Source organism: Rhinoraja longicauda, chromosome 41 (assembly GCF_053455715.1).
Source record: "Rhinoraja longicauda isolate Sanriku21f chromosome 41, sRhiLon1.1, whole genome shotgun sequence".
NCBI classification, from domain to species: Eukaryota; Metazoa; Chordata; class Chondrichthyes; order Rajiformes; family Arhynchobatidae; genus Rhinoraja; species Rhinoraja longicauda.
In genome coordinates, this window is record NC_135993.1 from 7,686,876 (window position 1) to 7,709,914 (window position 23,039).

The 23,039-nt window shown below is 44.3% G+C and overlaps 1 protein-coding gene across 2 annotated transcripts in view; it reads right to left on the reverse strand.

The window, feature by feature from the left end:
• Window positions 1–20,900, reverse strand: part of LOC144611767 (transmembrane protein 87A-like) — a 52,453-nt gene extending 31,553 nt beyond the window's left edge. For both annotated transcript variants that reach the window (XM_078431018.1, XM_078431017.1), the window contains exons 1-11: window positions 20,760–20,900; window positions 16,484–16,550; window positions 15,896–15,987; window positions 12,251–12,370; window positions 10,764–10,814; window positions 10,177–10,242; window positions 7,065–7,133; window positions 5,780–5,891; window positions 4,219–4,280; window positions 3,575–3,758; window positions 2,149–2,248 (exon numbers count right to left, since the gene is read on the reverse strand). In XM_078431018.1, the coding sequence (XP_078287144.1) occupies window positions 2,149–2,248; window positions 3,575–3,758; window positions 4,219–4,280; window positions 5,780–5,891; window positions 7,065–7,133; window positions 10,177–10,242; window positions 10,764–10,814; window positions 12,251–12,370; window positions 15,896–15,987; window positions 16,484–16,550; window positions 20,760–20,885 (1,049 nt within the window). In that variant the 5' untranslated portion in view covers window positions 20,886–20,900. The remainder of the gene's footprint in view (window positions 1–2,148; window positions 2,249–3,574; window positions 3,759–4,218; window positions 4,281–5,779; window positions 5,892–7,064; window positions 7,134–10,176; window positions 10,243–10,763; window positions 10,815–12,250; window positions 12,371–15,895; window positions 15,988–16,483; window positions 16,551–20,759) is intronic.
• Between the last annotated feature and the right edge of the window lie 2,139 nt (window positions 20,901–23,039).

A 23,039-nucleotide genomic window follows, 5' to 3' on the forward strand; every position in this document is an offset into this window, starting at 1 on the left:
CACAGAAGGCTGTGGAGGCCAAGTCAGTGGATATTTTTAAGGCAGAGACAGATTCTTGATTAGCACAGGTTCAGAGGTTTTGGGGAGAAGGTAGGAAAATGGGGTTAGGAGGGGGAGATAGATCAGCCATGATTGAATGATGGAGTAGATTTGATGGGCCGAATGGCCTAATTCTACTCCTATCACCTATGACCTTTTGACCTAAAGGGCATCGTTAGTACAACAGTGGCCCACTAGACTAGATGTTCTTAGTCTCAGGACTTTTACCTGCAACCTTGTGACTCAGAGGCAACAATGTGGGATCACGGGCCGATTCTGGCCTCACTCTGTGCAATTATCCAGTGTTATTCACAGCTGCTTAGACTGGGAAACACACCTCATTTCCCACACTGCCAATCCCAGCTACTAAGCACTAAAGCCAATTTTAACACTCAAGGGTAATGTTACTGAGGTTTTATAAAATTATCAGGAGCGCAGATAAGGTGGTTGGGTCAGGCTTTTGCCTCCAAGGTCGGTGAGATAAAAAAATTAGAGGGCATGGATTTAAGATGAGAGGGGAAAGATTTAGAGGATCAGAGGTTCCGATTTTTCACATGAAGGATGATGCTTATATGGAACGAGATGCCAGAAGAAGTGGGAGAGGTGGGAACATTTAAGACATTTGGACAGGTACATGAATAGGAAAGGCTGAGGGGGAAGTGGGCCAAATGAATGCAAATGGGATTAGCCCAGGTAGGCACATTGGTCGGTATTGGTAGTTGGGGAAGGCCCCGTTTCTGTGCAGTGTAACTAATAACACCCCTTGCTCTACCAACACGTCAATCTGACAAAGATGGAGATTGAGAGTCTTATTTCATAATATTATATCTTTTCTTTATGACTTAACTGGTGGTCATTTGGCCCACTGAGTCTATGCTGGCTCTAAGAGCAATCCTCTCAGAGCAACCTATTCTCTTTCACGTGCCCATCAACAACATGGCCCCACTATTATGCACCTAACCAGCAGCAATTTACAGTAACCACTTACACTCACAGGCAACACTTCTTAGGGATGCGAGAGGAAACTGGACCACCGGAGCAAACTGAAGCACTCATAGGGAGAATGTACAATGCGCACACTGCAAGGACCAGCATGCATTCATGAGGTCATCATGCATAGGAGTAGAAATAGGCCATTCGGCCCATCAAGTCTACCGCCATTTAATCATGGCTGATCTACCACTCCCTGCTAAACCCATTCTCCTGCCTTCTCCCATAACCTCTGACACCTGAACTAATCAAGAATCTATCCATCTCTGCCTTACAATTATAAAGGGACTGGACAAGCTAGATGCAGGAAAAATGTTCCCAATGTTCGGCGAGTCCAGCACCAGGGGCCACACGGTCTTAGAATAAAGGGGAGGCCATTTAAAACTGAGGTGAGAAGGAAGTTTTTCACCCAGAGAGTTGTGAATTTGTGGAATTCTCTGCCACAGAGGGCAGTGGAGGCCAAATCACTGGATGAATTTAAGACAGAGTTAGATAGAGCTCTAGGGGCTAGCAGAATCAAGGGATATGGGGAGAAGTTGGGCACAGGTTACTGATTGTGGACGATCAGCCATGATCACAATGAATGGCGGTGCTGGCTCGAAGGGCCTATTTTCTATGTTAAAAATATCCACTGACTTGGCCTCCACAGCCTTCTGTGGCAAAGAATTCCACAGCTTAAGCTTTAAGACATGGGGCGGCACAGCGGTAGAGTTGCTGCCTTACAGCGAATACAGCGCCGGAGACTCAGGTTCGATCCTGACTACGGGCGTAGTCTGTACGGAGTTTGTACGTTCTCCCCATGACCTGCGTGGGTTTTCTCCGAGATCTTCGGTTTCCTCCCACACTCCAAAGACGTACAGGTATGTAGGTTAATTGGCTGGGTAAAATGTAAAAAATTGTCCCTAGTGTGTGTGGGATAGTGTTAATGTGCGGGGATCGCTGGGCGGCGCGGACTCGATGGGCCGAAGGGCCTGTTTCCGCGCTGTATCTCTAAATCTAAAAATAAATCTAAAAAATCTAAGACATCAATAACACCTGCGGCATCATTTAACTATCCCAGAGGCACCCCGAAGCTTTAATGTGCACCGCAAACTCAAGAAACTCAGGAAAACACCTTACTTGACTATTCCGTAACCGAGTGCAGCGATAATGACCAGGATCCGAGCAAGGGTACGCTTCACGGCTGACAGCAGCTCTGCAAAGACCACTGCACCATGAACTGCAAATGAAAAGCAGGGTGTAACTCACAATATTTAAGAACACAATATTGACTAAACTACCCTCTTGCACCAATCCACCATGCTACCTCATGTTATTCCACAGATTTTTTTTTTAAATCCAGCATTAAAAAAATACAGATGGTGTAAAATCAAAGACATTTTTAAAGTTAATTTTAACCTCGTGCATCTGGGCCATTATGGATTTGTGATGGTGGCTGGGCCAATAAGGATAAACAAGTTCCTGGAGCATTTATTCAACCCCTAGTCCACTTTGGTGGTAAGAATAGGAAGGCAGAGTATTATCTGAATGGTGTCAAGTTAGGAAGAGATCTGGGTGTCCTAGTGCATCAGTCACTGAAAGGAAGCATGCAGGTACAGCAGGCAGTGAAGAAAGCCAATGGAATGTTGGCCTTCATAACAAGAGGAGTTGAGTATAGGAGCAAAGAGGTCCTTCTGCAGTTGTACAGGGCCCTAGTGAGACCGCACCTGGAGTACTGTGTGCAGTTTTGGTCTCCAAATTTGAGGAATTATATTCTTGCTATTGAGGGCGTGCAGTGTAGGTTTACTAGGTTAATTCCCGGAATGGCGGGACTGTCATATGTTGAAGACTGGAGCAACTAGGCTTGTATACACTGGAATTTAGAAGGATGAGAGGAGATCTTATCGAAACGTATAAGATTATTAAGGGGTTGGACACGTTAAGAGGCAGGAAACATGTTCCCAATGTTGGGGGAGTCCAGAACAAGGGGCCACAGTTTAAGAATAAGGGGTAGGCCATTTAGAACAGAGATGAGGAAAAACATTTTCAGTCAGAGAGTTGTGAATCTGTGGATTTCTCTGCCTCAGAAGGCAGTGGAGGCCAATTCTCTGAATGCATTCAAGAGAGAGCTAGATAGAGCTCTTAAAGATAGCGGAGTCAGGGGGTATGGGGAGAAGGCAGGAACGGGGTACTGATTGAGAATGATCAGCCATGATCACATTGAATGGCGGTGCTGGCTCGAAGGGCCTTCTCCTGCACCTATTGTCTATTGTCTAATTGTCAGACTTGTCCATCGAACCACAACTCAAACCCTGCAGTTTTCAGGAACCAAGCAAAGCACCCAAGAATGGGCGGCCATCTGGTTTTATCTTTCCTTGGTCACTGAGGTCCAAAGCCAACTCCATTTTTGTCAAGATAGGACACATAGGGATGACAGTTATCACCTGATACACACAACATTGTAGTCAAGACAATGAGTGGGAGCCCTGGTTGCTTAACTTTCACCCACTCCACTTCTGAACCCAACCAAAAGTAACACTGCAGATTTGCTCGGATAAAAATCTACCTGATACACCCAGCCGTGAGATACTCTGGAATTCTGCATAGAAGACTGCTTTTTCCAGCATCCCAAGCAAGATGACCCCTCCAATCCAGAACTGTATCCTCAGCAAATCCTTCCAGTAGCAGGCTAAAAGGAGGAGCCAAACCAGACTGTAGAGCACGTAGATGATACACATCACCATGTAAAACTGCAGGAAGAAAAACAACAGGTCAGGCTGTATGATCCAACCTTTGTAACATACTAAGCACTTAGGACAATTAACACCATGTACACAACATAAGCTGTACAGAAACAAAATGGAGTAGGAAATATCTCATGATTGTGTTTTAACGTCTGTTGTATTCAGCTCCGAATTCCTTATTGAATTTATCGGTGGCCATCTTGTAATTCCTTCAGGTCACTGCCTATTTCTGCCTCCATTTGCATCTGTGTGCACAGGAAACCTGGCTGCCCTGATGATAGATTATCGGTTTGGTTGGATTTTTGCAAGCAAATTTTTTAATTACTGTTCGGCTTTTAATTACTGTTCGGCTGTGATTTTTCCATCAATTCAATTTTGAGTCCACTGAAATAACCAGATGGAATTATCCTTTAAAACAATTAAATTGTTGGTAAACTGCTGCCCATGAGGCTTGTACAAAACTTACGATCATTAGTGGCCATTGCGAGGCAGAAATGTATCCATACGGTCCTACCATTTCCACTTCTACTGCAAAGAGACAAATGATAGCAATCAATACGGAGGCCAGGGTATGAAATAGGCTTTTACAAACATGCATATATTGAGGCCACAGACTCATTTACACATTGAACACTCCCTTTATTCTTTGCTCTGGAAAGTTTTATGCAAACATTATTGACCTAGGCAGCACATTACCCATCATAAAGAATCTATATCAACAGGGGGGATCTGTAGCAAAATTTTGTTATAACATCTGAACAAAGGTTTTACCACAGTAACGGTGTGAATAATGACACCAGCCAGTGAGAAAATAAAATGCTGTCACACAGTCTTACGTAAAGACTATCTTCCACCTAACCAAAACGTGCGACTCAAAAGGCAAGCCTTTGCTGAGTTGGTATCATGTGCACTGTCTACACCACATCCTGGTTGGAGTGATGATACAAATATAATTTCATGTAGAAACAAGGAAACGACAATGCTAGGTTACAAAAAAAAAAAGACAAAGTGCTAGAGCAACTCAGCAGGTTAGGCAGCATCTCTGGAGATGGATAGATGATGATTCGGGTTGGGATCCTTTCAGGTAACTTAAACCGCCCCTCCCTCTCCACCCCCCGGCTTTTTTCTCCCTACCCCCTTCTCTCTCCTGTGGCCTGCCTGGACTTGCACCCATTTCTTCCCCTCCCCCCCATCTCTTTCCACCCAAATTCCTTTCTTCAGCTTCACAACTCGCAACTCGTCAATCCTTTTGCCTCCCACTTTGTCTTTTCGGCTCTGCAATCATCTTCCTATCAAAACCGTACCTCACCGATGTCCACCTATCACCTGCCAAGCTTTGTTGTGTTCCTTCTCTCTTCCAGCTTCTACCCCCCCCCCCCCACACAATCAGTCTGATGAAGGGCCCCGACCCAAGACATCACTTACTCGATCTCCAGAGAAGCTGCATGACCCACCGAATCACTCCAGCACCGAGACACTCCAGCATGCTCCAATTGTTGCAAGCTTCCCAGATTTAGAGAATGATCAGCCATGATCACATTGAATGGCGGTGCTGGCTCGAATGGCCTCCTCCTGCACCTATTGTCTATTGTCTATTTAATCCCAGGGGTCATCCTCAAGCAAAATAACGCTTTATAACTTCCACTTTATCACAAAGCCATGTGTAAATTAAAATAGCCAAAAAACAAAATGCTACTGAAAGCCTGCCATCACCTTAATAATACCTCACATCTCGCCTCATCTACCCATTCCTCTATTCCAAACTGTAATGAGCCTTGAAAAAAATTTCTGCCAATTTTTGCAGTTCATTGATTATGCCCCATTCTGCTTTCCCAGTTTTTAGCTTCACAAAAGATAAAAATTGGGGTCCCAGGCACAATTGTTGTTCCTGGTTACAAGAGACAGTGGTTGCGGACTATAAAGGTAAAATGATTTCTTCAATCAAGCCCGTTCCTCTGTAGCCTGCTTCTGCCTTGTTTGAAATAACAAATGTAGTGCATTTCTTTACTGTTGTACTGAGAACCTACAATTTAGATGCCAATTTCTGTTTGCAGGGGAGTCACCAAATGGCTGTTTGACTTCAACGATGAAAAGGTATGGAGCATCCTCCCAGGTCTTTGCCACAGAGTCCCGGAAAACCTGCCAACAGAAAGGAATTTAAGACAAAATCAATTCACTGTCAGCAGACTTTTCAACAATTTAGAATTCATCATTAGTTTAGTTTAGTGATACATTGCGCAAACAGGCCTTTCGGCCTGCCAAGTCAGCACGAACCAGCAATCCCCGCACATTAACACTATCCCCCACACACTAGGGACAATTTTACATTTATACCAAGCCAATTAACTTACAAACCTGTACGTCTTTGGAGTGTGGGAGGAAACCGAAGATCTCGGAGAAAACCCACGCAGGTCACGGGGAGAACGTACAAACCCCACACAGGCAACATCAGCCGCGAATGAACCCGGGTCTCTGGTGCTGCAAGGCAGCAACTCTACCACTGCACCACCCTAATATATTTATAGGATGGAATCCACCTTGTAAGGCAAGTTAACCTGAGTTACAGTTGCTATAAGCTAAAATATGTGTTACCGAATAATGATACTAGACAATAAAATGGCCCTGGGTGCTAAGGACAGGACAGGGGGATGCGCTGTGGCTGGGGAAAAAGATTTTCATCGTTCAATCTGAGTAACTGGTAACAACACAATCATTCCCTCCACATTAGTGTAACCCTATAACGGGGGAAGCAGTATCCTATCATCTGAATGTTTTAAATATAGTAATACATGATGCAATAATGGCTTGGAGGGTGGGGGGTGAAATATACTTGCATAATCATCATGGTTGGTGAAAGGGCAGGCAATACAAAATGGGCTTACAGAGGTTAATAATCAGTCCTTTGTCCTTAGCTATTAACAATTTATATTCATGAACAGTATGAAAGCATTGTAAAAGAAGTTTATTGAAATACATAGCCGGGAGGGAAGTGTAAGAAAATAACTGCAGATGCTGGTACAAATCGAAGGTATTTTCACAAAATGCTGGAGTAACTCAGCAGGTCAGGCAGCATCTTAGGAGAGAAGGAATGGGTGACGTTTCGGGTCGAGACCCTTCTTCAGACTGAAGAAGGGTCTCGACCCGAAACGTCACCCATTCCTTCTCTCCAGAGATGCTGCCTGACCCGCTGAATTACTCCAGTATTTTGTGAAAATACCTCCAATTTTTTTTCTATGTTTCTACCAAAGACTTAAAGCCATATGCTCTTCAATGGCTGATGGAGAAAATGGATGAACAAGGAGAAAAAAGTACCGGATGTTTGATTACTCTGCTGGTCTTATTGATCTTTCGATCCTCATTCACTGATGGTCTGTTAGCTTTCTGGAAAAAAAACAAGGATTATTGTTTGTCGGTATTGGCCAATGTTTCTTGACAGCTTGAAGAAGCCGCTTTACTGTACCTCAAAGACTTCTCATCTAAACCACCCTTAGAGGAATTGGCCCAGCAAGTCTTGTGTTGCATTTACCGAGGACCTACTGAGTACTATAACGAAAACAAACACAAAAAAAATCCAAACAGCCAATGATGCAAGGAATCGCGGATGCTTGTTTACAAAGAAATACACAAAGTGCTGGTGTAACTCAGCGGGCCAGGCAGCATTTCTGGAGAACATGTATTGATGACGTTTCTTCTTCGGAAACATTACCTACCCATGTCCTCCAGAGACATTGCCTGACCTGCTGATATATTTCAGCAGTATGTGGCTTTCAATCAAAAAAGCGAGTTATTTTCTTCGACTACGAAACAAATGTCCAATCTGGCCCACAGGCAAATTCAATCCTTTACTGCACGGTTTATTTTTAATATCTTCTACAGAGGCCAAACAAGTTCAGGGCTATAAATAAAGCCTTACCAAGTGTCACATATTTCAAAAACAAATTTAAATGAAATACTTCTCGCATTTTAGCTGTAGCAACTTGATTCAGTGACTGCCCCTGTATCGAGTGATCCAAGTGATAGTCAATGGGTAATAGGACATCAAAAGGTGATCAATCCAAAGGAGTAAATAACTTGCACTGTGGAACAAGTAGGCTACAAAAGGTTAGATTTTAAAATCCTGAGGAAAATGGGAAGGAGGAATGTTTGATGTAGCCCCAGTTGATCTCAGGTTTTCAGAACTGAATGAATGAATGAACGAATGTTACTTTATAAGAAAATAACTGCAGATGCTGGTACAAATCAAAGGTATTTATTCACAAAATGCTGGAGTAACTCAGCAGGTCAGGCAGCATCTCGGGAGAGAAGGAATGGGTGACGTTTCGGGTCGAGACCCTTCTTCAGACTGATGTCAGGGGGGGCGGGACAAAGGAAGGATGTAGGTGGAGACAGGAAGATAGAGGGAGAACTGGGAAGGGGAGGGGGGGAAAGAGAGGGACAGAGGAACTATCTAAAGTTAGAGAAGTCGATGTTCATACCATTGGGCTGCAAGCTGCCCAGGCGAAATATGAGGTGCTGTTCCTCCAATTTCCAGTGGGCCTCACTATGGCATGTAGGTTAATTGGCTGGGTAAATGTAAAAATTGTCCCTAGTGGGTGTAGGATAGTGTTAATGTACGAGTATCACAGGGCGGCACGGACTTGGAAGGGCCGAAAAGGCCTGTTTCCGGCTGTATATATATGATATGATATGATATGGCACTGGAGGAGGCCCATGACTGAAAGGTCAGACTGGGAGTGGGAGTTGAAGTGCTCAGCCACCGGGAGATCAGTTTGGCCAACTTTATTATCACTTGACAAGTCACAGTACAGGTACTCCCCAGGTTACGATGGTTCGATTTTGCGATGGTGCAAACGGCAACGACCCGTAGCGAGCCACCGCTCGCTTCCGGACACGTGATCGAACGTTTTCAATGCATTTCGACTTACAATACTTTCGGTTTCCGATGGGATTCTCGGAACGGATCCCCATCGGAAGCTGAGGAGCACCTGTACGATTCTTTCTTTTGCATACTCAAGGTGTGTAAAGAGTCACCACATGTAGGGTGCCGACAAAGTTACAAAGTATTCCATTTAGGTTCAACTTCATTGGAAGTTTCAATTCCAACTAATCGACGTAGATGGGAACCGATATTCTTGCTATTGAGGGCGTGCAGCGTAGGTTTACTAGGTTAATTCCCGGAAAGGCGGGACTGTCATATGTTGAAAGACTGGAGCGACTAGGCTTGTATACACTGGAATTTAGTAGGATGAGAGGAGATCTTATCGAAACGTATAAGATTATTAAAGGGTTGGACACGTTAGAGGCAGGAAACATGTTCCCAATGTTGGGGGAGACCAGAACAAGGGGCCACAGTTTAGGAATAAGGGGTTGGCCATTTAGAACTGAGATGAGGAAAAACTTTTTCAGTCAGAGAGTTGTGAATCTGTGGAATTCTCTGCCTCAGAAGGCAGTGGAGGCCAATTCTCTGAATGCATTCAAGAGAGAGCTAGATAGAGCTCTTAAGGATAGTGGAGTCAGGGGGTATGGGGAGAAGGCAGGAACGGGGTACTGATTGAGAATGATCAGCCATGATCACATTGAATGGCGGTGCTGGCTCGAAGGACCGAACGGCCTCCTCCTGCACCTATTGTCTATTGTAAAAAGATAATTTCACACAGTGTGAAGGATAAAACATAAATATAATGAAGTCAATAACCTGGAGGAAGATAAATAAGAAAATAAGGAACAAAGATTGGGGAAGATGTTGGAACTTCCTCCGATACATTCTGTCAACACATCTGCACCAATTGGTGGACATTTGTTCCTACAGCTTAGCTTCCAATACTAAATTAAACATATTTAATGAATTTTTGAATAGGTAATCAAGATTAAAAATCATTTTCATAAAGACTCATTAAAAAAGATCTTGCTGAAGAGATATCCTAAATATCCGTGACAGCATCTTTAGACAGTACTCACACCCGTGGACTGATGGTATCAGAAAACATATTCCAGAAGAGATCTCAGCTCAATATTTGCTCTGGCCCATGATTATACTTTAGATTTTAGATTTAGAAATACAGCGCGGAACCAGGCCCTTCGGCCCACCGAGTCCGCGCCGCCCAGCGATCCACGCACATTAACACTATCCTGCACACACTAGGGACAATTTTTACATTTTACCCAGCCAATTAACCTGCATACCTGTACGTCTTTGGAGTGTGGGAGGAAACCGAAGATCTCGGAGAAAACCCACGCAGGTCACGGGGAGAACGTACAAACTCCGTACAGACGGCGCCCGCAGTCAGGATCGAACCCGAGTCTCCGGCGCTGCATTCGCTGTAAGGCAGCAACTCTACCGCTGCGCCACCGTGCCACCCATACTGCATAATAATGCGAAATAAATACCTGATATTGTCTTATACATCATGCACACAAGTCATACCTTCCTGCTGACTGCCTCTCTTTTAGACATTGGTTTGGGATTGGGCTCGGGTGCAGGTTGAATGTCCTGCAAAGAATCATTTAAAACAACATTCACTGGAAGAATTGCCGCATGCAAAAAGTCACATGGCACAAATGACAACTTGACCAGCCAGTTAAAGCAGTGAGCAGACGAGCTATTTAAACCGCGGTTCAGCTTCCAATTTATACTGATGTCAACTGGCACAGTAAGAAGGGTAAAGGAAATAGATTTGTCACCTTTGTATTTATGCTTTTACTTATACAGCTTAAGAATTTACATTGTAGTGGCATAGACATTGATCATGGAGCCTAAAATGGAACTAGTCCCAAAATCCTTGGGACATCCAGCTCAGCATTTCACTGGATTTTGTAGGTGATTCATAAAAAGATGCTTTTATTCCATTGAACAACAGACATTTTCAGAACTACAGGGATGAGCATAACAGATTTCGCAAAAGAAGGTGACAACATTATTAGAACTTAGCAGAGGTTAAAACACTAGCATAACAACATCAGTTGGAGAACTCAGCAGAGGATAATCAACTTATTTAAAAAACCTTTGATTACCGGAGTCTCTTTTTTCAATGGCTCTGGTTGGTCAAAGTGTTTTACTTGTAGCTGCAAAAGAATTCAAACAGATATATTCAGAATTGTATAAAACATGCTTGCATATATAGCACATTTAGTACAAAATTTGCGTAACCACAGATACCATAGAATGCATAAAATAAGAATGCAGCTCAGTTTCTTTAAACTGTGGCATCTGTCATTAAAGTACAGTGTTCCCTTCAATTTGAGCACATTTTTACGATGACTGACTACTCCTAATTCCATGACTTTGGCTAATATTGACATGGCTACACTCCATTGAGAATGGGTCTAAGTTTATTATTGTCACGTGTACTGAGGTACAGTGAAAAGCTTTGTTTTGCACTCTATCCAAGCAAGTCAGGTACACCGTACATAAATACAATCATGTCAATCTCAAGTGCAATAGGTAGATTAAAGGGGAAGAGAGAGAGTGCAGAGGGAAAGAAGCTGTTACTGAATCTGGTGGCGCGGACTTTCAAGCTTCTGTACGATCTGCCCAGAGTGAGCAATAACTCACAAACCGAAACGTCACCACATTCTCCAGAGATGCTGCCTGACTTTAGATTTCGATTTTTAGATTTAGATACAGCGCAGAAACAGGCCCTCGGCCCACCGGGTCCGCGCAGCCCAGCGATCCCCGCACATTAACACTATCCTACACCCACTAGGGACAATTTTTAATTTTTTTTTACATTTGCCCAGCCAATTAACCTACAAACCCGTATGTCTTTGGAGTGTGGGAGGAAACCGAAGATCTCGGAGAAAACCCACGCAAGTCACGGGGAGAACGTACAAACTCCGTAGACAGCACCCGTAGTCAGGATCGAACCCGAGTCTCCGGCGCTGCATTCGCTGTAAGGCAGCAACTCTACCGCTGCGCCACCATGCTGAGTTACTTTAGCAATTTGTGACAAAATACCAACCATTAAATACCAGGTTTAACATCTTCTGTGAGGTGCTGCACCGTTGTATTACACCAGAGTGCCAGCATATTCGGCATGGTGCTTGAACCAAGCCAAGGTGATACATTGGAAGATATTACATTAGAAAAGTGAATTTACAAAGGGCATTCTGTCATTTTACCATGAGGTTAGAGGTATGTTGAAGATAGAATGCTTATTCTCCATGAAATAGCTGCTAGAGAGCGGTCCTGACATCCCATCCACCTCATTGGAGACCAATGATCTATGCTTAATTGGACTTCATTGTATTCCAACTGAATACTGTAATCTTGCACTGAATATTGTACCCATTCACTGTGGACGGCTTGATTGTATTCACGTATAGTCTTTTCTCTGACTGGATATCGAGCAATCAAAAGGAATTTCACTGTACCTCACATGACAATGATAAAATAAAACAGACTAAATACGGTGTGGTAAAGTTCGGGCGAAGGGTTGGGGTGATGTTATTGAACTGAAGAGGGCATAAAATATTAACATGCCAGTGATGATGTTACCCACCTGTCCGATAGTTTTGTTCTTTCGGCACATAAAGGAGCTGTATTGATGAAGTATGTAATTACCACTTCCACCATTTTCCTGCTCAATCACAGAGCCAAAGTATTTTGTTGCCATTTCATCCTATGGAGCGAGAAAGAAAAAAATTTGAGTTATTACCGAGAACAAGCAAAGAATGCGACTAACCTAAAAAATACTATGAAATATTCGTATACAGTAGATTGCATTTTGTCCGCTGAAACATGGCTTGTTCATACTGAGATAGATCATAGAACGACACAGCTCAGGAACAGTTCCAGCAGCCCACAATGTCCATGCTGAACAATGACGCCAAGTTAAAGTAAGCTCATCGGCCTACACATGATCCATATCCTTTCTTTTTCGCTACTTACCGAAAAGCCACTTAAATACCACTTGGATATTTGTCTCCACCATCGCCCCTGGCAGCACATCCCAGGCACCTACCATCCACCCCTTCACATGATGAGGATGATGATGAATAAGTTTATTGGCCAAGTATGTACACATACAAGGAATGTGCCTTGGTGCTCCACTCGCAAGTAACAACACGAACATACCTCTTTAAACGTTGCCACTATCGCCTTAAAGTCACGCCCCTCGGTCCTAGACATTTCCACCCCGAGAAAGAAAGGCTCCAACTACCAACCCCATCAATGGCTCTCATAATCTTATATACTATCAGGTGTCCCCTCAACCTCCGACAATCCAGAGAAAACACTGCAAGTTTGTCCAATGTCTAGTTGTAGGTAACACTCTCTAATCCAGGCAGCTTTCTGGTAAACCTCTTCTGTGCCTTCACCAAAACCTCAACATTCTTCCCAAAAGAAGATGCAGCATGAAATGGACTGCTTCTCACAGGCCTGTGACAACTTTGGTCTCTCCATTAGCACCAAAAAGTCTGAAGTTATGTACCAGCCCGCATCTGGATAGCCCTACCAGGAACCACACATCACGGTGAAGGGGCAGAATCTACAGACAGTCGACAGCTTTACCTATCTGGGCAGTACACTCTCGCGAGTGGTGAACATTGACGCTGAGGTCAACAACAGGATTGCCAAGGCCAGCGCTGCCTTTGGGCGACTCTGTGAGAATGTTTGGGAGCGGAGAGGACTCAGCCTTACCACCAAGCTGAAGGTCTACCGTGCAGTGGTACTCACCACTCTTCTCTATGCCAGTGAGACCTGGACTGTCTACAGCAGACATGCCGAACAGCTCAACCACTTTCACTTGAGCTGCCTACGCAGACTCCTTCACATCAGGTGGCAGGACAAAATTCCCGACACAGAGGTCTTGGAACGGGCCGGAATCCCCAGCGTCCACACCCTCCTACGGAAAGCCCAAGCCAGATGGGCAGGCCATGTCGTCAGTATGCCCGAGAGTTGACGGCAAGCGCTCAGTAGGAGGACAGAAGAAACGGTTTAAGGACTGCCTCAAAGACTTGGACATCAACCTCAGCACTTGGGAGTCTCTTGCTCTGGACCGTCCAACCTGGCGTAGCAAGCTCACCACAGGAGCCCGTGCAGCAGAGAACAGACGCACTGCAGAGGCCCAGAGGAAACGCACCGCGCGCAAGGCCCGGGCTACCTCCACTGCAGCACCCATCCACTTGTGTCCTACGTGTGGGCATGCCTTCCGGGCCTGGATTGGCCTCACCAGTCACTTCTGGACCCACAGACACCAATCCTCCAACTGAAAGTGAAGTCATGGTCATCTTCGAACCCGAAGGACGAACAACAACAACACAATGCGACAAACAGAACTGCACACTTTACTCCAAATGCAACCTAACCAAAGTCCTAAAAACCAGTAACATCCAGTGTGATTAATGTAGACAAGCATACCGTAAGCCTTCTTTACCTCTCTACCTACTTATGTTGCCACTGTCAGCGAGCTGTGGACTTGAACCCTAAGATCCGTCTGCACATCAATGCTCCTTTCCCAGCCACCCCTGGGAAGTTGTTTATTTACAATGGAATGCTGGGAAAACTATCGTCCATCTATTCCCTAAGACAGGAGGTTTATGACATTCTGCAATATGGACTTTTAACCACAAAGTGGCACTCCACACGTTTAGAGATTATCACCAGCTGTTTTAGGACCAAGAACAACCACTTTATTCTCAGCAACCGAAATGTTAACATTTTAAAACTTCAAAACATGAGCTGCAAAGTGACATTCATAAATCCTTCTCCCACTGGTCACAGAAAGCACTTTGACACATGGCTTATTTGACCCATTATATGTACAATGATGTTCACAGCAGGCAGTGTTTACAAAAAAATGCTTTAGTTTTTTCATTGCCTTGAGGCTGCTGAGTAGACTAGTTTTTCTGTAGTTACAGCTTCTTTTCAACAGTAAAATCTTAGGCAGTGACTGTTCCAGAAATTGTGTAATGAGTATTTACATAACGGTTGTGGGCAAACCACATTGATGCAATAGCCAAGGAGGCACACTGACACCTCTACTTCTTTTGGAGACTGAGGAAATTTGGCATCTCTCCAGTGACTCTTACAAACTTCTACAGATGCACCATAGAAAACATGCTGTTGTTTTGCATCGCAGCTTGATTAGGGAACAGTTCGGCCCAAGACCGCAAGAAATTGAAGAGAGTTGTAGATGTCTCCCGGGTTCATCACACAGACTAGACACTGAATCATTGACGCCATCTATACTTCACACAGCCTCGAAATAGCAGCCAACATTTGGGCAGATGGTACAGAAGATTAAAAACGCACACCACCACACTCAGGAACAGCTTCTTCCCCTCTGCAATCAGGCTTTTGAATAGTCCTTCCATGAGCTAGGGTACTGTCCGATGCACATGCACCTACTGGGCTTTGCCTATGGAACTGATGTTCTATAATGCTGAGAACTACATTCTGCATTCTCTACCTTCCCCTTTGCTCTATCTATTGTACTCAAGTTTGACTTGATTGTCTTTGTCTCTGATCAGATAGCATGCAAAACAATGTTTTTCACTGTACCGCCACACCTATAACAATAAATGTAATAAACCTAAACTAAAATTGCACAAAGCAAAGATGCAATAAAATGAAATAAGGTGGAAAGGAAGCAACAGTATTGGCTTGGTTCCAATCACAACTCTTTCAACAACAAATTTATAAAATAAGCAGTGGGAATTGGTTCTGGACTGGCCAGTGGCTCAAATACCAAGGGAACTTGCACACTGCACTCAAAGAAGAGGACCTCATTTTAACATTCATATGAAAAGAAGCCTCTTTGGAGTAATTGTAAGAAGGGCCAAGGAGGCACTCATTCAAACCCATAGCCAGAAAATTTAAAAAAATTAACTCAGGGAGTTGAGCGTAGAAAAGTGAAGCTGTTTTAGAAAAATATCAGGGAGTTGAACGTAGAAAGGTGAAGTTGTTAGTCTTGGAAGAGGAGGCAGATAAGATCTGATCTGTAATTACCCAACAATAATGACATACAATAAATAACAAGGTTCTCCACATCTCTGAGACCATAAATGTCGGAGATGTATAGCAGGCCACAAACTGCTAACATGTTAGATGCAAACTGCAATCTGATGATTTGAAATGCTAACCATTTCACATCAATATTTTCACTAGCAATGTTTTTTTAAAATTTCGGTCAAATATCACTTACATTCATTGTAAAGAATTCGTCATAACAATGGGAACTCCTCAAATACCATGCAACGCTCAGATTAACTGGAGAGTCGCAGTTCACGTTTGTCCCTGAAAAGCAAGAGAATGGCAACTGTTAACTTCTAGGTGGCTATCACAGTGAAATGTGGAATCCAGAGCTGTGCAATCCACTAGTCTCCTGATCTGGCTGTTAATGGCACGGAAACCGGGCAGCATTTAAAGAACAGGAGCCAGTGCAATGGGCGTTTCCGTAACGGCACATTCAAAGACGACATTTAATACCCCATCAGCACCGCTCTAACTCGGAAAAGCAACCAATGTAACCAAAGGCTTATCCCACCCGCCATTGTCACAGTATAGAAGCTTGAAAGTGTGCACCACCAAACTCAGGGACAGCTTCTTCCCCTCTTCTGAACAGACCTTGCGTACGTTAGGGTACTGTCCGATTCACCTCTACCCCATTGAGGACAATGGGGTATTGCTTGACTCTGTAGTCTAGTGTGGTGTTACACCAGGGATTAAAGAAATAAACTCAAATCTATTCCACCCTCATTACACAATGTAGAGTTAAAGCCCGGCTACTCACATTTGAGTTTAATGTAAGAATTGTTAAACAAAGTCTTTCGTAGTGGAAACCGTGTCTGTGGTTGGCTCTGCAAAGAGATGAAAACAAGAGAAAGTTATACCCTAACACTAATTTTGCCCTTTGATTTCCTCTTCGAGCTATACAGCATGGAAACAGGCCCTGCGGCCCAACTCATCTGTGCCAACCAAATTGTTTAACTGACCAGTTCCACTTACCTGGGGTATATCCCTCCAAATCTTTCCAAGCCATGTACCTGTTGAATGTCTCAATATCCTAAACTGGTCATGAGCTTAATTTTGAGTTAGAATGCTATCAGTAATCTATCAGTGAATGTTCTTTAGATGAGTCCTGGTGTTGTATCAACCAGATCTTCAAACATCAAAGAGGAGGGATGGAGGCCGGGGTGAAAAGAATGTCCATTCTGACCCACTGTAAAAAATAGCATATTCAGGACCTAATGATTATGTCAGACAAAGATTTGAGTTGAAACTGTGCTAAGCTTTGCCCTTTGTAAAGAGTGGTGATTGCAGTGCCTTCATCCTTCAGGTGACAGGAGCACTCGTGGAACCGTAGATCTGTTAGCTTTGGTGACTCAGTAATTTATGCTATTAATGGTTAATTCATCGATTGATTGTTCTGGTATCCCGCGAGTAACAAATTTGGAGGAATGGTTAGAATTATAGTCATTGAAGTTGAGAAGAATGAGATGTTCCTGAAACGCAAGATTCTTAGTTGCAGAGGTATTTCACCATGGGAGAGCCCAGGATCAGAGGGCATGTTCTCAGCAAAAGGTATGGCCATTTATTATTAGGATGAGGAGAAATTTCTCTTGTGAGCCTTTGGGACTCAATGTTAAGAGTGTTGCAATCTGATTTCTTGTGCATACTTAAGATCAATAGAATTATAAATAGTAAGGGAATCAAGGGTTATGGTGCAAGGGCAGGAAAGTGGACTAGGGATTGTTTGTTCAGCTATGATCCCAATGAATGGCATTTTCCATATTTCCTTACATCACAGAACGATGTGAAGCAGCCTTTGAATCTAAGGCAACAATACAGCAATCCCATTTCCCCACTAATTTTTATTGCAACCTATTCTCCCCACATTCCCATCAACTTCACTCTCCGACATGGAGGGCAATTTATCTACAACCCTCAGATCGTTGGAATGTGGGTTAGATTCAAGTTCAGGTTGCTGGGGTTTCGACACAGTCACTCAACCAATTGCGTTAAAGTCCCCCAGCAATGGTCCACCACTGGATCTTTCTTATAGTCTTAACTAACAACCAGAAATTCCTGCCTGGTCTTGAATATTTCCAGTATTTGTGCTTTAATTTCTAAAAATGAACTACTTTAAGTTTATTCCTACTTGGAGATACAAGAGACTGCAGATGCTGGAGACATGAGCAAACAACAAAGCACTAGAGGAACTCAGCAGGGCAGGTAGCATCTGTGGAGGGAAATGCACAATGACTTTTCATGTCAGGACCCTTCACACTGATCAGTCCAAAGAAGGGTCCGACGAAACATTGTTTGTTCATTTCCCTCCACAGATGTTGCCTAACCTATTGAGTTCCTCAAGTACTTTGCTTTTTATTTATTCCCACTTGCTTCTTTTGTCAGTTAACAATCTTCAGTCCAATTTAATACATTCAACCCAATCCCACGAGGCCTAATATAGAACAACAAAGATCACGTGTCAGTGCATGAAAATGGGTATATTAATGGACGAGTCTAGTATCTTGGTTACGTTTACTGCCTACTTCCAGATTGCATTATAATAAAAAGAATTCAAGCAGTTATATTCTGCAATCTATCTTCTCCTTTGCTATTGTACTTGTGTTTGACTTGAATGGATTTATGCTTTGTATCTAATCTGATTAAAAGCATGCAAAATAAAGCTTTTCACTGTACCTTGGAAGACATGACAGTAATGAACCCAAAGGAAACTAAGATCACAGCAGCTATATTATTAGTACAAACATTACACTACACTGGCACCATTTGCAGTGAAGAAAGCCAATGGAATGTTGGCCTTCATAACAAGAGGAGTTGAGTATAGGAGCAAAGAGGTCCTTCTACAGTTGTACCGGGCCCTGGTGAGACCGCACCTGGAGTACTCTGTGCAGTTTTGGTCTCCAAATTTGAGGAAGGATATTCTTGCTATTGAGGGCGTGCAGCGTAGGTTCACTAGGTTAATTCCCGGAATGGCGGGACTGTCGTATGTTGAAAGGCTGGAGCAATTAGGCTTGTATACACTGGAATTTAGAAGGATGAGGGGGGGTCTTATTGAAACATATAAGATAATTAGGGGATTGGACACATTAGAGGCAGGAAACATGTTCCCAATGTTGGGGGAGTCCAGAACAAGGGGCCACAGTTTAAGAATAAGGGGTAGGCCATTTAGAACGGAGATGAGGAAGAACTTTTTCAGTCAGAGAGTGGTGAAGGTGTGGAATTCTCTGCCTCAGAAGGCAGTGGAGGCCAGTTCGTTGGATGCTTTCAAGAGAGAGCTGGATAGAGCTCTTAAGGATAGCGGAGTGAGGGGGTATGGGGAGAAGGCAGGAACGGGGTACTGATTGAGAGTGATCAGCCATGATCGCATTGAATGGCGGTGCTGGCTCGAAGGGCTGAATGGCCTACTCCTGCACCTATTGTCTATTGTCTATTTCCAATATCCCTCGATGTTGTCCTTTCAAGGTACTGATTCTTGCTGGTTACAACTCCTTCACAAGTCTGGTATCCAAACAAGCAGTCATTCTTTGCAACAAGCCCAGGCTACAGGTTACTCAACTCAAATCCATGAATATTAGGTTACATAGGAACTCACTGCTCAAGTGTCCTCAGAATTATCAGCTAATAGCAACCATACATCTCACTTTTAAATGACCAGCCACTTATTTTTAACTATGTCCTTTTATTAGTGATTTTCCCCCTCATGAAAATACTTCAACATCTCCCTCTCAATCCTCCTTGGTAACTTGCATGTTTGAATAATGTCACCCATATTCTTCCAAATCCAAGGAATACAGAACTACAGTTACAGGGGCATTGTACAAACTCAATATCACAGCCAGATCCCAAGAGCTGTGAGGCAGCAGTCCAATTGTTTCTCCATTGTGCCATCACACTGACGGTTGGCAGGAACACAAAGGTTGTTGGTGTTGAGGTGAGGAAAGGGAGATTCTTCCTCCAGATGGGAGGAGAGGAGAAAAAGCAGAATGACAGGAAATAGAGTAGATGATGTCAAGAGGCTATCAATTGCCGTGGAGGGGAATTACTGTGTATTTCCCAAATGAAGACAGAGTGTATAATAAGCCAATTAGATGGTTTGCTGCCTGGAGAATTACTGTGCAGAGATTACAGGCACAATGTGACATGATACAGAGGGAATAATCTAAACATTTTCTACCGTTCCAATATTTCATGCCGTGCCAAAACCTCTTGAGATTGGTGGGCCAAGCAGATCTGAGAGGAAGCAGGTGTTGGGATGCTCAGTAACCAGAAACACAGAAAAGTACAGCACAGGAACAACCCACACTGTGCCAAGCATAATCCTAAGATAAACTAACCTCCTCTACATGCACACGATCTATATCTCTCCATATCCACATGCCTTTCAAAAAACTTCTTATACACCACTATTGTATCTGCCTCCACCATCACCTCTAGCAGCACATTCCACCCTCCAAGTAGAAAACATGCCCACACTTTGACCCTCTCAACTTAAAAGGTATGCAGTGTAGTCATTGACATGTCCACTTGTTATGAAGTCATACAGCATGGAAACAGGCCAAGATGCCAACTGCACTTCCCATGTGCCCTAATTTGTCCCCATATCCCTCTAAACCTTACCCTATCCACCCAGTCCTCAAGGGCTAATTCTTGCTTCATAGAACAATGCAGCTGCCATTCTTCTGACGTGTTTTTTCTCACAGCTCTTGGGACGAGGCTTTGAAACTGAGCTTGCACAGTCTCTCTGCAACTGTGGTTGTGTATTCCTTGGATTCGGAAGAATTATGGGTGACATTATTCAACCATACAAGGGGGAAGATGCTGAGATGTTTTCATTCTTCGTCTTCTACTTCCGAGTCCCTCAGCTCTCAGCTTATTCCCCACCTTGCGCTGCTGGTCGGCACAAGTCAAGGCAACACCCAGCCCTGAGCTGCCGGGGGTGGTGGGGAGCAGCGGGCCGGGGCCTACCGGCCCAGGCTGATGGCGTCTCCAGGCACTGTCGCTAACGACCCCCTCGCTCACATCCACCCTTCGCTACCTACCCCAGATATGCTGAGGTTCCATTTGCCCGGCTCCGACACGGCCGCGGTGAGGTCGAGCCCACAGCACAACACTGTGAGCGACCACAGGCAGAACGAACTCCAGCCCCGCCGTCTCCTCGCCGCCATCTTGTTTACACTCTGACCGGAAGTCCCCGGTCACTCGGGCCCACGACGTCAACACGCACAGACCAGCGCGCCGCTTTGTGACGTCAACACGCACAGGCCAGCGCGCCGCTTTGTGACGTCGACACGCACAGGCCAGCGCGCCGCTTTGTGTCGTCAACACGCACAGGCCAGCGCGTCGCTCTGTGACGTCAACACGCACAGACCAGCGCGCCGCTTCGTGTCGTCAACGCGCACAGACCAGCGCGCCGCTTCGTGTCGTCAACGCGCACAGACCAGCGCGCCGCTTTGTGACATCAACGCGCACAGAGCAGCGTGCAGCTTTTTGACGTGAACACGCACAGACCAGCGCGCAGCTTTGTGACGTCAACACGCACAGACCAGCGCGCCGCTTTGTGACGTCAACACGCACAGACCAGCGTGCCGCCTTGTGACGTCAGCGCGTTCTCTGCGCCGACACGCATGTGGATACATGATGTCCCCACCTACCCACGTTCTCCAGTGATGCTGCCTGACCTGCTGAGTTACTCCAGCACTCTGTGTCCTGTTGTACGCTGTGTAAACAAGTTGTGTGTGTACAAGGAATTGCAAATGATGTTTTTTTACAAGATTGTGTGTAGAAGGAATTGCAAATCATGTTTTTTTTTACACTAAAAAGAGACAAAGTACTGGAGTAACTCAGTGGGTCAGGCAGCATCTGTGGAGAACATGGATATGTGACATTTCGGGTCAGGACCCTTATAAGTGATGTGTAGTCTTTCCGCCGGAGATGAGGAAGAACTTTTTCAGTCAGAGAGTGGTGAAGGTGTGGAATTCTCTGCCTCAGAAGGCAGTGGAGGCCAGTTCGTTGGATGCTTTCAAGAGAGAGCTGGATAGAGCTCTTAAGGATAGCGGAGTGAGGGGTTATGGGGAGAAGGCAGGAACGAGGTACTGATTGAGAGTGATCAGCCATGATCGCATTGAATGGCGGTGCTGGCTCGAAGGGCTGAATGGCCTACTCCTGCACCTATTGTCTATTGTCTATTGTCTATTGACTGGATAGCATGAAACAACAACGTTTTTCGCTGTACTTCTGACAATAAACAAAACTATAGTGTGCTACGCAGACTGCAGTTTTAGAAACGTGATGGGGTAAATTCAAGGATTAAATGGAACCAACTGAGATGATGACTATTTGCAGTATTCCCTGTGTTCTGCTGAATTAGGATCTCACTATGTGGCTGCTGTTTTATAATGTGTTGATCTTTTATTCATTACTGTGTCCCAACTGTAAGTGCTCTTAAGTAGGTGATCTGATGAGTACCTGCAAGGCTGCCAAGGAATAGCAACTTAGCCTGATGGTGTTCATCCTCCACTGAGATCAATCAGCATCACTAGAAATAATTACGTTGACCATCACCACAGTGTTGTTTCCGGCAATTTACCTTGCTCAGATTGGCCTCTAGGTTTAGATTTTTGGATGATCAGCCATGATCATATTGAATGGCTCGATGGGCCTGAATGGCCTCCTCTTGCACCTATTTTCTACGTTTCTATGTTTCACAAGAACTGCGGAACAGTGAAAAGCTATGTTTTGTATGCTATCCAAACACATCATGCTATCAGCTCAAACTCAAGTACAAGAGATAGAGCAAATGGGGAGGTAATGAGAGCAGAATATAATGCCGTACTTACGTAGAAAAGAGGTTTAAAAGAGTAGAGTGATTGTATTGGATGATAGACGATCATTCCCTTTGGAAGAACATTCCAGTTCTGTGAAACTGCTGAACTACTGTATGTATTCCAACATTCCAACAGAAACAACACTGGGAATATGTGGGTATAGAACATTATATGGAAAAGTACAGCACAGGAACAGACCCTTTGGCCCACAACGTCTGTACTGAACATGACGCCAAGCTAATGTGATCACCTTTGCTTGTTAAGACAAAAGGCAAAATCTGCCTAGTTACTCTAGATTTTCTGGTTTATACTGAAGATAGACACAAAATGCAGGAGTAACTCAGTGGGACAGGCAGCATCTGTGGAGAAAAATAATAGGAAACATTGTGGATTGGAACCCTTCTTCTGAAATGCTGCCTGACCCACTGAGTTACTCCAGCATTTTGTGTCTGCTATCTTAGATTGAGCATCTTAGATTGGACGAGTTGGGCTGAA